Below are 16,068 nucleotides of genomic sequence, written 5' to 3'. Positions count from 1 at the left end.
TCTGTTGGGCTTTGAATTTGAGCTTGTATTCTGATTAGTTGTCAGACTCCCATGGGGCCATGCAGGGGCAATTCTGTAGTTTCTCCTGAGTCCCAAGCTTGGTGGAGCCTTGCTGGATGATGCAATCTCCCCAGGTGCCATGTGGTGAGTTCTGTTACTAGATGAGTAGAGGGCTAATCCTATCTTCCTTGGATCTTGGTTGAGGGCATTTACCTATGCATAGACCTAGCTATCTCTTTATCTCTTCAGTGTGGATATCTGCTGTGGGCTATTGAGGGTGGTGGGGGCTATTAAGAGTGAGTCTGTTTTCTGCCTAAAAACATGTTTCTACATTTCTTATCCAGGGAAATAAAATATTCTGCCTTTTTAATATTTCCTAGAATATTTCATTTTCCTAGGAGAGGGTGGATACTAACTTCCTACAACACAAAGCAGAATTAAAACCGGAGTGACAAGTCTCCACCGGTGACCATTCAATGAGACAGAATCTGAGTCAAGCTGGTGCTGTCCAACTTCAAGTGAAGCTTTTCCCTTGAGCCAATAGAAATGCATCTCAGGCTTCTCTGCAAGTGTGTCTTTACAAGTGTGAGCCAGTGAGCCAGCAGAGAAAAATAGGAGGAGGAGGGGCAGGAGCAGGAACCGCATAAAAGCTACATTGCTGCCAGAAGTGAAGGAGGCAGAAAGTTCAGCTGTTGCTGCTTTTCAGAATCTTTTACTAAAATGCCCTTTCAAAACAGTTCTTCCTGGACAAGGAAACAGAAATTGATTTTGACAGGGGTGGTAGTGGTGCTTTTGGGCACCATGACTGTTTTTGTGGTTTTTGGACTGCTCAGGGTTGGAAGGAAGAAGACCCCCACTGCAGAAGAACAGCAGTGGAAAGGCAGAGGGACCACTGAACACCTGGTGGAAATTGTCCTGGGAAGATGTTACAACTTCATTACTACAATAAATTCTGAACTCAGGTGAGTGGCAGGATATTCTTGCAAAAACTGAAAGCAGGACTGATCCAAAGGGTATGCAAAAAGGAAATAAGTAGGAAAAGGAAATGTCTGAAGCTTTTTTTCCAGAAAAATATTTTCTAGCAGTTGGAAATAATTTTATTCCGAAATGTATCATACTTAGGCTTGCTATTTTCTTCTGAGGAGTGCTCTATTTTATTACAAAAACATATTTAATAAAATAATATAAAAATGTATGTTCTGCCTTCAAATGCATCTGCATCCTTTAGGGCTGATCATATCAGAATTTCAATTATCCCAGCAAACTATTTCAATTAATGGAAAATCCATATACATAGACATTTTCACATTTCTTCCACAGCAAGTAGTATAGGCATATCTGTTGTCTCTAATATTAGAAATAATACCTGACAATTGATTACCTTCTCTGAAAATCCCCCCCCCCACTTTTTTGAAAATTCCAGCTATGTCTGAAATGGTGCAGGATCTCCTGCTTGAGTAAGGGGTTGGACTAGAAGACCTCCAAGATCCTTTCCAACTCTGTTATTCTGTTCTGTTTAAAATTACCTATTACTAGAGCAAAATCAGAAGGAGAAAGGAGAGTTTATTAGTACGAGTGAGGGATACCTCTGTCATATTCCCACTTAACCTTCCTTTATCTTGAACTACAAAGCCAAAGTGTTGCAACCTTGCTCCAGCAGCTTGACCCTTTGATTGTTTCTTTCACAATCCTCTGAATGTGGCATGTTCCAAAAAGCATACCTATTCTCTGATAAGAGTGATTCATGGGTGCTCGTGGTTCTGGTGTTACAAACTAAGGATTTGTTTTAGCATGCTATGGCATTTCAGACTGGAAACGAGACATTTCAATGACTTCTTGAGGAGTGGAAGGTGTAACATATAAGATGGCTAATGAAGGGGTGTAATACAAGAGAGAGATGAGGACAGATGGATCTGAGAGGTGATCTTCAAAAATAAGATTGCATTAATTGTTCAAACTATAGGTAATCCTCAATTTACAACCACAATTGAGCCCAAAATTTATGTTGCTAAGTAAGATAGTTAAGTGAATTTTGCCCCAATTTACAACCTTTCTCGCCACAGTCATTGCAACTATTAGGTTAGTCATACAGTTGTTAAATGAATTCGGCTTCCCCATTGACTTTACTTGTCAGAAAGTTGTCGTAAATATGAATCAATTGCCAAGCATTCAAATGTTGATCACGTGACTATGGGGATGCTTCAATGATCATGTGAAAAATGGTCATAAATCACTTTTTCCAGTATTGTTGTAAGTCTGAATGGTCACTAAATGTACTGTTGTAAATCAAGGACTACCTGTAGATTATCTCTGTATTTCAGGTATGAATTTGGGGAGAGAAAAATTCTGGATCTTAATGATTTTACTTTGTCTTGAATCATGGATTTGCATTTCAGGGCTCTCTCTATAAAGTTTACTCAGAAGTAAATCTAATTATATTCAGTTGGGTTTCCTGCCCACTAATGCAAACAGAATTGTAGTTCTAGTAGGAATATTAACTCATGAGTAAATCTTGTGTGCCTCATTGTTAAGTAAATATCCCATGGTTATAAAAAAAAAGTCCTGTTAATTTACATTCCCAAGGAAATCAGGATTTTAAATCAGGAAACAGAGAAATGTGATTAAATTTGGAAATGCATGGCTGATTGAATTAGACACTATTTTTTAAAACTGGTTTGTAATTATTAATGCAATGGAGGTGGTAATCTGCAAAACTCAATGGTAAAGGAATGTATTGTTATCTTTGTGTAAGCAAGATGCTTCCGGAATTTTATCAAGGCATTGCAATTTTAGTGCATTAGTGTGAGCTTGAAAGGGAGATGTTATTGCTCTAAAATGAGTCAATTCTTCAAAATAAATGTAACTCTTAACAGAGTAGCACTATTTCTTTCTAGGCTCATTTGGAAATCGGAAGAAGTTCCAAACCTTACTTAAATACTATTCCCTGAGAGCAACTTCTAAATGCATACCATTTTAAAATTACTTTAATTTTTCTTGAAATTGTTGAATTCTTTAGAGAATCATACTCTTAGAGGATTTGAGGAGATATATTAATATTAATCCACATCCTTTCTTTTCTGGGTTGCTAATGGTTTTAAATGATAACTGATCTTTTCTATAAAGACAAACACATCAAAGTTTGATCATACTACTTTAAACAAAGAGATGCTACATTCATGTTCACTCTCATTCCAAAGTATTTCTTCCATATTTTTGTGAAGTGTACTCATCCTGTATTTATGGATTCATTTTCTTTTTAAATCCAGTTTATACAAATCAGCATTTGTTGTGTCAGGGAGGCAGGCTAGACTGGGAACTATATACTATTCAGCCTCCATTTCTCCATCCCTTAGGCATTATTTCTGTTTCTGTAATATTTAAATTTTGTAAGTCATTAACTGGTGGAGTGGTTGTGCTAGTCTCACATTCAGACTTTCAAAAATTATAGGTTGATTACATAAATTGTTATTATTTTTGTTAATGTTAATGCCATATGTCTATTTTTATTATGTTTATAAATAGGTGGTTTAATCCCATATACATATAGTAAAATTGTAAGATAGATGGCAAATGCTACATAAATCTGGTTATAAAATAGAATAGAATAACAGAGTTGGAAGGGACCTTGGAGGTCTTCTAGTCCAACCCCCTGCCCAGGCAGGAAACCCTACACGACTTCAGACAAATGGTTATCCAATATCTTCTTTAAAATTTCCAGTGTTGGGGCATTCACAATTCCTGCAGTCAAGTTGTTCTACTTATTAATTGTTCTAACTGTCAGAAAATTTCTCCTTAGTTCTAAATTGCTTCTCTCCTTGATTAGTTTCCACCCATTGCTTCTTCTTCTACCCTCAGGTGCTTTGGAGAATAGTTTGACTCCCTCTTCTTTGTGGCAACCCCTGAGATATTGGAACACTGCTATCATGTCTCCCCTAGTTCTTCTCTTCATCAAACAAGACATACCCAGTTCCTGCAACCATTCTTCATATGTTTTAGCCTCCAGTCCCCTAATCATCTTTGTTGCTCTTCTCTGCACTCTTTCTAGAGTCTCAACATCTTTTTTACATCGTGGCGACCAAAACTGAATGCAATATTCCAAGTGTGGCCTTACCAAGGCATTATAAAGTGGTATTAACACTTCACGTGATCTTGATTCTATCCCTCTGTTTATGCAGCCCAGAACTGTGTTGGCTTTTTTGGCAGCTGCTGCACACTGCTGGCTCATACAGATAGTCTTCAAAATATAACTGTAATGGAACCTGCCCATTACAGTGGCATGTCACAATGGTCGTTAGGTGAAGTATCTCACCTTCTCACATCCCTGTTCTCCCTAATGAAGCATTAAACATCTAGGTTATTAAGTGGAGCAAGGGATGCTACATTTAGGTCACTGCTATGTGGCCCAGTAACCTGAATGTTTTGCTGCCTTAACAGGATCTACACAATGATTCTGAGTGCTTCAGAAAGCATCTGCAGCACTGTGCAGATTGTCGAGCCCGAAATCCTCCGACATGGTGGAGTCGGGAGAAACACATGAGGAGATATAGATATGCACACGATAGGTGGTGGTGGCATGGTAGGCAGGCGGTCGATCCTGGGACTGCCGGACGCCAGGGGTAGGACAGGGCCTGAGGGGCTGCAGAATGAAACCGGACAGAATGGAGCGTGCAAACGAAACCAAGACGCGCTATGGCCGCTGGAGCAAATTGCTGGGAAGCTGACAGCCCGGAGAGGAGGGGCCGGAGCAGAAGTAATCCAGTTGAGGGCGTTTGCCCAATTATACTAAACTATGGAAAGGGAGGGGTAATAAACCTACGGAAGGGAGGAGTAATAAAAGGTGCTATGAGGCGAACGCTCGTAGCGCCAATTTTGAAACGCTTGGGCTCAGCGTCTTTTTGATGTCACAGTCAGCATTAAACCAGCATTGCCTCTTATCTACATGCTTGCTGCGTTTTCTGGTTGTTTTCGATTGATTTGAGAGATAGAGCTGAGAGAGATCTCTTTAAGGCAACAAAATGAAGTAGTTTGTCAGGCAGCCACCATTTTGTTCCCACCGACAAGTGGGTGGCAGCCACATTCAAATCACCTCTGTGCAGTCCAGGAACATGTGGCCTACCCTTTCCCAACATAAGGTCCAGAGGATTTCAAAAGGAAATTGCAGTGGTTGATGGGCATGAGAGGAACAGGCCCAACCATTGAGTGGTCTCAGATTGGGATGCGGGGGGGGGGGGAGGGGAAGGTGGAGGTGCTGCAGCAGCTTTGTGGTTGGTTGTAAGGACAAATGACTGCAGGGGTGCTGCAGCCACTGTAAATTTGAAACAGGGTCATAGGTAATTTTGGGGTGTCTAATTTTGAATGTTTGTTAAGTAATCTGTTGTACAGTAGAACCTCTGGTCATGAATGCTTCTGACCACTGCCAAATCGGGTTCCGACCAAAAAATTCACATTTTTTTTTCATGGCCGATTTCCCCTTCTGCACCATTTTTTCGTAAGCACCAATTTCCAAAATTAGGTACAAGTCACAACCAAATTGGGTTGTGACCAAAGTAATGGAACAAATTATGGTCGTGACCAGAGGTTCTACTGTATCTCAAGGACTACCTGTAAGCCAACATGCTATCTTTGTCTTTTCTTCATTCAGGAAAACAAAACAGCTAGTTCTTGCTTAACAGTGGCAGTTGGGACCAAAATTTCTGTTGCCAAGCGATACTGTTGTAGAGATGTTTTGTGGAGATGAGGAATTAAGAAAACATCCCAATTAGGGCAGACAGAATCAGTTTAATTATTTTATTGCAATAAAAGGATCAGATAGGTATTGATACCTCAAGATCTGAACCCCGTTATGATCCTGAGACTCCAGTTTTATACAGTTTCAAACAAAGGATCCTTTGAAGTTAGCAGTTCATATGGTCCTATACATTTATCAATTTTAATGGACATTACAGAATTTCTTTGCAAAACAGTCATAATTCTTTTTGTAGATTACTGAAGCATATCTGTTATCTTTTGTTGAAATAACAAAGTGGACATCCCTGTCACTTTAACCTCAAGGTGTAAATCACGTAGACTGTTCTTATCTGTGACAACTGAGAGGCCTTGAAGTAAGCATCCTGTGTTCTGAATATAATTACAAGCAATTTCTCTCTTACAATATTAAGAACAAAGAAGGGCCCTTTAGTGACTATCTAACTGGACCCGTGTTTTTTATTTATTTTATTTTATTTGTTACCTGTTCCACCATACTCCCCCCTCTGAGAGTTTGTCTTAAGCATAAACTCTCACAACTTACTTATAAGTATAACTACTGAGTATAACAAGTTCCAATAAACAATTCTATGATATAAAAATACTAACAAAATATAAGAATTAAAGGCATATAGAAGATTATATATGATTGTTTCCATTCTTCTAAGTCTTAGGAAGATTCTCTCCATCTTTCCATTGGTCCCATTTCCACATATGGATCTACAGCAGGATCTGTAGGTCCTTCCATAGGGTAGGAACCAAGTTGATTAAGAAATTGCTCTGTCAGAGCTAGTTCCCTCTCAACTTTAAGTTCCTTTACTGCTTTTATGGACAATTGTCTGAGGAGTGGTATGACACATGGAATGAATGCTAAACCAGCAATGGCACATATGAACAAAAATAGCATTTGCTTAATCCAGCCGGACCCAGGCACCCAAGAAAACCACATGTCAGAAGCTTGTAACCTCTGACTTATCTTGGAAGCCCTATCCTGTAACTCCCGAGCACCTTCTCTGACCACACCTGATTTGTTCATGTAGAAACAACAATCTTCACCTAAAAATATACATGTTCCTCCTTTTTCTGCTGTCAGGAGGTCTAAGGCACGTCAGTTTTGTAACACCACTGCTGCCAAGGAGTCTATTTGATTTTGGACCTCTATCAAAGTACCAGCGATCCGATTCAAACTTCCTTGTAACTCTTCTGAGATTTGTCTGAATTGAATTACTGAGTGTGTAATTCCGGCTATACCTGTCCCAACAGCTGTACCCATGCCTATAAGCACTAACAGTGGGATAAGTATAGGGACCCTCTTCTGGACATGTCCCAAAAGGGGAACAGGAATAGCATGCTCTGCACTGACCACACCTATTTTAGGAAAAAGGTGGGCCAATGTACAAGTTCCAGTCCAGTTTGTTGGTATGCACAAATATGCATTAGTTCCACACAGAAAAAACACTCCTTTTTCTTCCACGCATATTCCGATGTTCATGGAAAAGGCATGGATTCTTCGGTTGTTTTCATTAGTCCAAACACCTAGAGTACCTGCTACAAACATTCCTGCTAAAGGTTGTAATGGGACTTCTAGTGAAGGGTCCTTCTGCTTATCTCTGAGAATTGGACCTTCAAAAACATATCGAGAGGTAGTATTTCCAGGTGGAAAAAGGATACATAAACCTGATTTGGATTGTAAGTTGAACCAAAGGGGAAATCTTGGAGGTCGAAATGGTCTTGGACAGCTTTCAAAAGACAGATTCCCTCCACCCCACTTTTCTTTCCTAAAGTGCAGTTCAGGTGGAGCTGTGAAAGTAACCCTTTGTTGAAATTTGCGGTAAGCAGAGGGAAAAATTCCCTTTGTTAATTTTATGTCCACCAAGTTTATTTTAGGGCCAAAATATATTATTGACTGACATTGTTCGTCTGTCAGGGATCCTACAGGCCTACCAAGTTTCTGATGTCTCTTTACACACAAAGAAGGTGTTCCTATAAGGTCTACACCTGTAGCAATTGGGCCTGTGATAGGAAGACGACTTTTTCCCAATCGTTTGAATGCTTCATAAAAATCTCCTTGTATTGGTGAGACAGGTACTTTATCTTTACTATCCCTTTCAAGGAGAATTGTAGCCTTTGTTTTGACCCAAAGGTGTGATTTTACAGGAATAGCATGATAAGATGTAGGGTCAGCGGATAGACATAACCAGCATTTCTGACCTAGGGTAGGGTTATACTGATTAACAAGATCTTGACTTAATTCCAGAATTCGTGATATATAATCTCCTCTATGTAATTGTTGCAAAGGCCCATTTTCCTTATCTACTCCCCCCTCAGCTGCGTATGTCAAGATAGGAACCTTAGGTGGTGGAGTTGTCTTAGGTCTAAGGTAACGACCTCGTGCATATACAATGCGTTTTTGGCGTGAATGAACTTGACCTAAAGTGTAGTCATCTAGGGAATCAATGTTCCCTACATGGTTACTTGAGAATGCAAGAGCAAATAATGTACAAAGCCATAAGCAAAACATAATCACTGTGGTGTGTAGCTCACAACGTTAGGGTCAGGGAGAGAGTGAGTGGTGCGTGTGGTTTGGGATATAGCAGTAGCAAGAAAAATCCTAGGTCTACCACAAAAACGTTCCTTATATATGTAAAACAAAATTACTAGTAAGATTAGAAAAACAAATACCCACAAAGCGTATTCCCAAACTGCTAATGACATTAGCATATGTATGAAGGAGTTATATGAAAGCTAAGAGAATGTATATGTGCACTGTGAAGGTCGTTGTCCTCCTGATGAATCTTCCGCCGTGCGTAGAGAATCAGCTTCCGGAGTGATTCAGCAGGGCTGGCGGTCACCACCGTGCGTAGAGAGCCTGTTGCCGGTAGGGTTCAGCAGGGCGTGTTCTTCCTCTTAAATCTCAGCACTAGGGGTTTCTCCGTCTGTATCACCTCGTACGTCACTGGATCAGCCTGGTTCGCCGGTTTCAGCCTCGTCCAATGGATCCAGGATTTGCCTTCTAGCGTTTTAACTGCAAGAGGTGAACACATCACAACAGTATACGGTCCTTTCCATCTAGGCTTTAAAGGTTCATCTTTCCAATGTTTCACCCACACTCTATCACCTGGCTTGTAATTATGACCTGCTGTTGTAATAGGGGGTGGTCTGCACTCCTGCATATAATGCCTTAATTGGTTAACATGATTGTTATGTTGTTGTAACTGCAAAAGTAATTTCTTGGCTTCCACTCCCCCTTTCTGAGCTAAGTCAGGCCAACCTTGAAAATGGTGTTTGAACAAAGCCGGGGGTCTTCCATATAAAAGTTCAAAAGGAGACAACTGGTATTTGGTTCGTGGGGTAGTTCTAAAAATGTACAAGGCCATAGGAAAGACTTGAAGCCATGGCAAATGTGTTTCTAGGCACAACTTGGTAATGATTGCTTTCAATGAGCGATGAGCTCTCTCAATTTTCGCAGCTGATTGAGGACGAAAAGAACAATGATATCTCCACTTTACACCTGCTGCTTCAGCTAAGTGGCGATTTATACGTTGTACAAATTCAGGGCCATTATCAGAACTGATGTGGGATGGGCAGCCAAATCTTGGAATTATTTCCTTTAAAAGAAAGCGTGCAACTTGTATAGCTAACTTGTTTCGAGTAGGGAAGGCTTCCAGCCAACCAGAATACGTGTCAATAAAAGTGAGCAAAGCTTTATAACCATTGCATCTGGGCATATCAGTGAAATCCACTACTAAATAGTCCATTGGCAAGTAAGAGATGGGCTGTTGTCCTTCAGGTAAACGTGGTCCTTGCCTGGCATTTACTTGAGCACAAGTGGAACACTGAGAAGTGACCTTGGCCACCAGGCTCTGCAAATTAGGAATGTAAAAAGCAGCCTGTAATTGCTGAGCCAAAGCTGTTTTGCCGATGTGTGATGTTTGATGTGCTTCCATTACTAGGGGCCACGCAAGGGAAACTGGTATCACTGGGCGATTGTCTGGAAGTGTGTACCATCCTCTCACAAGAGTGGCTTTGAGATCCCCAACAGCTTTTTCCTTTTCCACAGGTGTATAGGTTGGATGGGATTTCTCAATGTATGATGCAATTTCATGTGCCAAATAGAGATGAGAATTTGTTTTGTCTATAGGCTGATGTGCTGCGAGTTTAGCTTCCTTATCAGCAAATCGATTGCCTTGGGCAATGAGGGTGTCTGCTTTCTGATGACCTGGGCAATGGATAACAGCTAAAGACTTGGGAAACTTTGCAGCTTTGATCAACCTTTTGATTAAAGAGGCATGTTGTATTAATTTGCCTGAAGAATCAGTGAAGCCCCTTTCTTTATAAATAGCAGCATGTGCTTGAATAGTCAAAAAGGCATATTTACTGTCAGTGTAGACGTTAAGAGTTTTGCCTGAGGCTAATTCCAATGCACGGATAAGAGCCCATAATTCTGCTGCTTGTGCGCTGGTGCCCACAGGAAGGGACGAACTTTCAATGACCCCTTGTATACTAACAATTGCATAGCCTGCATATCTAGTCCCGTGTTCTACAAAACTGGATCCATCCGTAAACCAAGTGAGCTGAGCATGTAAAAGAGGGGTGTCAGTTAAATCTGGTCTGCAGGAATATTGATGATCTAAAACATATAAACAGTCATGGAGTGGGAGAGATGCATCTGGTATTGGCATGAGGGTAGCTGGGTTAATGGTCGCACATTGATGAAGAGTAATTTGAGGATTGTCTAGCAAGAGTGCTTGATATGTATGCAGCCGTTGGTTACTCAACCACAAATGTCCTTTATGTTCTAAAATAGTTTGCAGAGCATGTGATGTATAAACTGCTACGTCTGAAGTAAAAGTCAGTTTGTTTGTATCTTTCACAAGTTCTGAGACAGCAGCTAGCATTTTAAGACAGTGCGGCCATCCCTGGGCCGGGGCGTCAAGTTGTTTAGATAAGTAAGCTACAGGCCGTTGCCATGACCCGTGCTGTTGTGTCAACACCCCTAAAGCCACATTATGACAGACGTCTACATAGAGACGAAAGGGCTTAGTGAGATCTGGCAAGCCGAGAGCAGGGCAGGAAGTGAGAAGTGTCTTTAATTGCTCAAAGGAATTTATTTGCTCTTTGCCCCATTCAAAAGGATCGTTTTCAGCGCCTCGAGTCGATGAATACAAAGGCTTGGCCAGGAGAGCAAAATTAGGGACCCATAAACGGCAAAAGCCCATGACTCCCAAAATGCCTCTCAATTCCTTTCGGGTTGTAGGTGGGGGCAGCTGTAAAATTGCCTGTTTTCTAGGTAAGCCCAAGTTTCTTTGGCCTTGAGACAAATTATATCCCAAATATGTAACTTCCTTTTTAACTAATTGCGCCTTCTTTCTGGAAGCCCTGTAACCACAGTCTCTCAGTAATTCCAGAAGCATTTGGGTATTTTTAAAACAATTCTCCTGTGTGGTTCCTGTCACTAAGACATCATCTACATATTGAAGGAGACAATCACCTTCCTGAATTGGCTGAAAGTGTTGTAAGTCCAAAGCAAGGGCTTGACCAAAAAGAGTTGGAGAATTTTTAAAACCTTGAGGCAACCTAGTCCATGTATATTGAGAATGGCGACGTGAGTTAGGGTCTTTCCACTCAAAGGCAAATAAATCCTGGCTATCAGGATGTAAGGGAATTGTGAAAAAAGCATCCTTCAAGTCTATGACTGAAAACCATGTTGCTGAAGGAGGGATAGTTCCAAGCAAAATATATGGATTAGACATAATTGTATGAAGCGTTACAGTCCTATTATTGATGGGTCTTAGATCCTGTGCAGGCCTAAACCCGCCATCTGGTTTTTTTATGGGTAATATTGCAGTGTTCCATGGGGATTTAGTTTCCCTTAATATGCCTGCAGCTAAGAATTTGTCAATTAAGACTTGGATGGCTGTAGCTGCATCCTGTGGAATGTGATACTGGGGTATTCTAATGGGCTGGCATCCTGGTTTCAGCTTAACTTCAACTGGAGATGCAAATATAGCAAGCCCAGGGGGATTGTCTTCTGCCCATAAGGTAGGAACATTGAATTTCTCCCAATTGCTTTCAATGAGTGTGTCTTGCATTAGCATTAATCGCCACGTTTCTTCCACTGGGTGTGTTACTGTTAAGTACTGTCCATTATCATTGAAAGAGATAGTGGCTTGTAGTTTAGAAAGCAAATCTCTGCCTATCAGTGGAACTGGGCAATTAGGCATGTACAAAAATTGATGCTCTACTAAGCCGTTTCCAACTTTGCATTTAACTGGTTGCAGGAGACTGTGTGTAACTGCATCGCCAGAAACGCCTTGGACTCTAATCTTCTTAGCTGACAAAGGAGCCACTTGTGTGTTAATTACTGATCGACTGGCTCCGGTATCAACCAGCATGCGTACGTGATGTTTTCCCACCCATAAATCCATCAAGGGCTCCGGGGGGTGGGGTGAAGCCGCGGAGCAGAGGCAGCTTCAATCGTCCCAGTCCATATCAGCTAAGCCGATAACTTCTGGATTCTGGGTTGACTGGCTGGGTGAAATAAATTGCCTCTCATTTCCTCTTCTTCCTCTGAAAACTCCTCTCATATTCCCTCTCACAGACCTTCCGTTAAATCCTCCTCTATAACTTCCTCTCACCATCTGAAATCCACGCCCGTAGGATACTTCTCTGGGTTCCATTCTTCTACGGGGACATTCTTTCTTCCAATGACCATTTTCTCCACAAAATGCGCACTGGGTAGGTCCTAAAACGACCCCACCCAGCGCCAAAGCTAACATCTCCGTCTGCTTTCTGTCCTTAGCAACTTGCCTTTTCTCTTCCTCTTTTTCTCTGTTCAGATAAACCTTCTTAGCAACTTCTAACAATTCAGACGTGTTCTTGCCAAGAGCGCCCTCTAGCTTCTGAAGTTTACGTCTGATATCAGGAGCGCTCTGGCTAATAAACCTCTCATTCAACATAAATCTGTTTGCAGGATCCTCAACATTTATGCCTGTATGAGTTTTATAAGATTCAATCAAACGAGTTAAAAATGCTTCCGGGGATTCATCTTTTTCCTGCAAAACAGTGGCGGTCTTTGCATAATTAACAGGACCTTTTGCAGCCTCTCTCAAACTTTCTACACATAAGAGGCGGTAGTTATTTAGCAGCGTTTGATGTGGGGGATGGTTATTATCCCAGTTGGGGTCTACTTCTGCGGCAGCGGCTATCCTCGCGGCTGCTTGATTTGCATCAGGAAACATGCGGTTTAATACTTTTCCTTTAGCAAGTTTGAATTTCTCTCTGTCTTCCATAGAAAGCAATGTATTTAACAGCAATTGGATATCTCCCTACGTGGGTCGGTGAGTTTGCATAAGAGTGTTGAAAAGGTCAACAAGATCAAAGGGTCTTTTGCTAAATGGACCATATTGATGCTTCCAATTTAAGAGATCCGTTGTTGTGAAGGGCTGATATTGTAAAAGGGACCTAATCACAGGCTGACCTTGTGGGTCCTGTCCATGATCCAGTATCTCCCTTAAAGGAGCTACAATCGCTACCTTTTTAAGACTTGTCTGAGATCTGGTCCGGGAACTAACAGGGTTTTCTGTCTCCTCTTGTTCTCCTTCACTCTTAACTTCTCTTTTGACTTGTAAATTAGGTCTCCGAGGTGGAATGTTGGCAGGCTGCGCTGAATGAATGTTTTGTCTTTGTGCTGCAGGAAGGGGGGCATAGGGAGGGGGGCGGTTTGTCTCTTCCTCCTCTTCCTGACTGAAAATCTTAGTTTTAGCTTCCTGTTTAGTTTTCCTATTCTGTTCTGCCATCACACACACACGCACACATTCCGACTGATACTTTTTAAGCCATTCGGGGTTTGCCATTTGAGTAAGCTGCCATTGATCAATGTACGGAAACTGCTCCCAAAATCTTTTCTGTGTTATAATTTTATGCACCTTTGAAATTATTATTGGATCGAGCGAGCCCTCTGCTGGCCATTTTACACCTAAAGTTGTCCAAACGTTGGTGCAGAGGTGCTGTAACTTGTCAGGGTTGCATGGAGGACCTCCGTAAGTTTCAGAAAAAGCGGTTTGAAAGTGGGCTAGCATGCCTTGTAACGGTGTCCGCTGGACACTGTTTTTTCCACCCATTCTAATACACTACCAACGATCTGAGGCCCTGGACACTCACAGCCACCTGCAGAAACTGCGTTGGTTTAACCTCCCTTCACAGCCTAATCTAGAGGGTTGGAAAACGCCGTTTCCCCCTCTCAGGAGATTGATCAGATCCCCTTTTCTGTCTCAAAAATAGACAGACCTATCTTTCCCCGTTTAAATGATTTACTTGCCTGGCAGGCGCTGTCTTCCTTCGGCCGTCTGCGGAGTTACTGGGTCTTGTCTGCCCTCTTGTGGGTCCTTGGCTGAAGCAGCTTCGCCAGCGAGCATACGGCCGTCTCCCAACGAAGAATTCTAGAGACTTTCAAAGGAGTCTTGTGCCGGCTGTTGATTTCTTCGATGTAAAAAGGCCGGTCCCGCTGGGGCAGATCGCCTAGGAAGGAAAAAATCTCTGCTTCTCAAAGTCCCCTCTGCCGGGTGCCAATTTTGTTGTAGAGATGTTTTGTGGAGATGAGGAATTAAGAAAACATCCCAATTAGGGCAGAGAGAATCAGTTTAATTATTTTATTGCAATAAAAGGATCAGATAGGTATTGATACCTCAAGATCTGAACCCCGTTATGATCCTGAGACTCCAGTTTTATACAGTTTCAAACAAAGGATCCTTTGAAGTTAGCAGTTCATATGGTCCTATACATTTATCAATTTTAATGGACATTACAGAATTTCTTTGCAAAACAGTCATAATTCTTTTTGTAGATTACTGAAGCATATCTGTTATCTTTTGTTGAAATAACAAAGTGGACATCCCTGTCACTTTAACCTCAAGGTGTAAATCACGTAGACTGTTCTTATCTGTGACAACTGAGAGGCCTTGAAGTAAGCATCCTGTGTTCTGAATATAATTACAAGCAATTTCTCTCTTACAATATTAAGAACAAAGAAGGGCCCTTTAGTGACTATCTAACTGGACCCGTGTTTTTTATTTATTTTATTTTATTTGTTACCTGTTACACCATAATACGGTTGTAAAATGTTGTGTGACCACACAGCTCAGAAATAGCAATTTCAGCAGTCCTGATTGCCATTGTTAAACAAGGATTGTACAGGTTGTTAAGTGAGGATTTCTTAATCAAAGACCACCTGCATGTCAAAATAAAGCAGTGACAAAATCAGAAAGAGATCACTACCACACTTTAAACTGAGTTTTTAAGGTGAATGTTGAACTGTATAAACGTTTGACCTACATTACACCATGTTTTAGATGTTGGGAGAAAGCTGATTTCTTGCTTAATCACATATGCTTAACCCCATTCCTGCTAAAAGAGTAATAAATTGTGTGCAATCTTTTTGAAATTAGAGCAGGTAAAAAGTTACTAGGAATATATGTTCTGATTCCGAGAAACTGAAATTTCTCTTTGTTCTGAAAATAGGTTTAAGCTTCTTGTCCCCTCTTTTTTAATTACAGTGTATTTATTAAGACCCCTATTAACTTTATATTTTCTATACATTGACATATTCATGCTTTCCTTTTTTACATTTCACCCCTATTATTCTTCTCTGTTATTCCTATTCCTATTCTCCAGCCACTTATATCATTTGTGCCAGATTATATACTATTCCGTATCCTCTTTTTCTTTAAATTCTTTTGTTAATTTATCCATCTCGGTGCACTCTAAAATTTTTTTTATCAACTCTTCTTTTGTTGGTATATTTTCTTTTTTCTAATTTTGTGCATATACTATACGGGCAGCTGTTATAATGTGTAAGATCAAATATTTTATTTCCTTGGAGTATTTTTCCATAAATATCCCTAATAAGAATGTCTCTGGACTTCCGGTTTGATGTCGCGGTGAGACAGTTGGGGAAATAGCAGGCTCTGATGAGCCCTGCGAAAACCCCGACTGCCGAACCGCCGCCGATGGGTCTTCGGACCGGAACCATCCTGCAGGGACAGGGATGGAAGAGAGGTGCCTTGGATGACCAGAGGAAGAGGCAAGTTCCTCAGAGGTCAGAGGGAGCTCTCTGTGAGTTGTTGGTGGGAGGCGGCAGCCATGGCGGCTGCCACGAAGCTGGGACAAACCGGGCAAATGATGTGAAGGAGGAAAGCGGAAAAGAGTGATGCCTTTTGAAGCCGGGTGAGTGACAACCAACCCAGGCTTGAAACAACGTTTGGAGTAATGGCTTTTTATTTTGTAAGACCCCTAGCCTTAAATCAGCAGCTGCGGAGCTAAGGG

General features: G+C 41.2%; 1 protein-coding gene across 1 annotated transcript in view; it reads left to right on the top strand.

Annotated features, from left to right (window-relative positions):
- Positions 1-720: 720 nt before the first annotated feature.
- Positions 721-16,068, top strand: part of LOC139320468 (ADP-ribosyl cyclase/cyclic ADP-ribose hydrolase 1-like) — a 72,407-nt gene continuing 57,059 nt past the window's right edge. Inside the window, exon 1 of the mRNA XM_070948809.1 lies at positions 721-962. Within this exon, the coding sequence (XP_070804910.1) occupies positions 721-962 (242 nt within the window). The remainder of the gene's footprint in view (positions 963-16,068) is intronic.

This window comes from Pituophis catenifer, unplaced genomic scaffold, assembly GCF_029215685.1.
Source record: "Pituophis catenifer annectens isolate HBS135680 unplaced genomic scaffold, rPitCat1.0.hap2 SCAF_8, whole genome shotgun sequence".
Lineage (NCBI taxonomy): Eukaryota > Metazoa > Chordata > Lepidosauria > Squamata > Colubridae > Pituophis > Pituophis catenifer.
The sequence above is the reverse complement of the archived record's forward strand: the minus strand, read 5'-3'. Positions and strand labels throughout refer to the sequence as shown.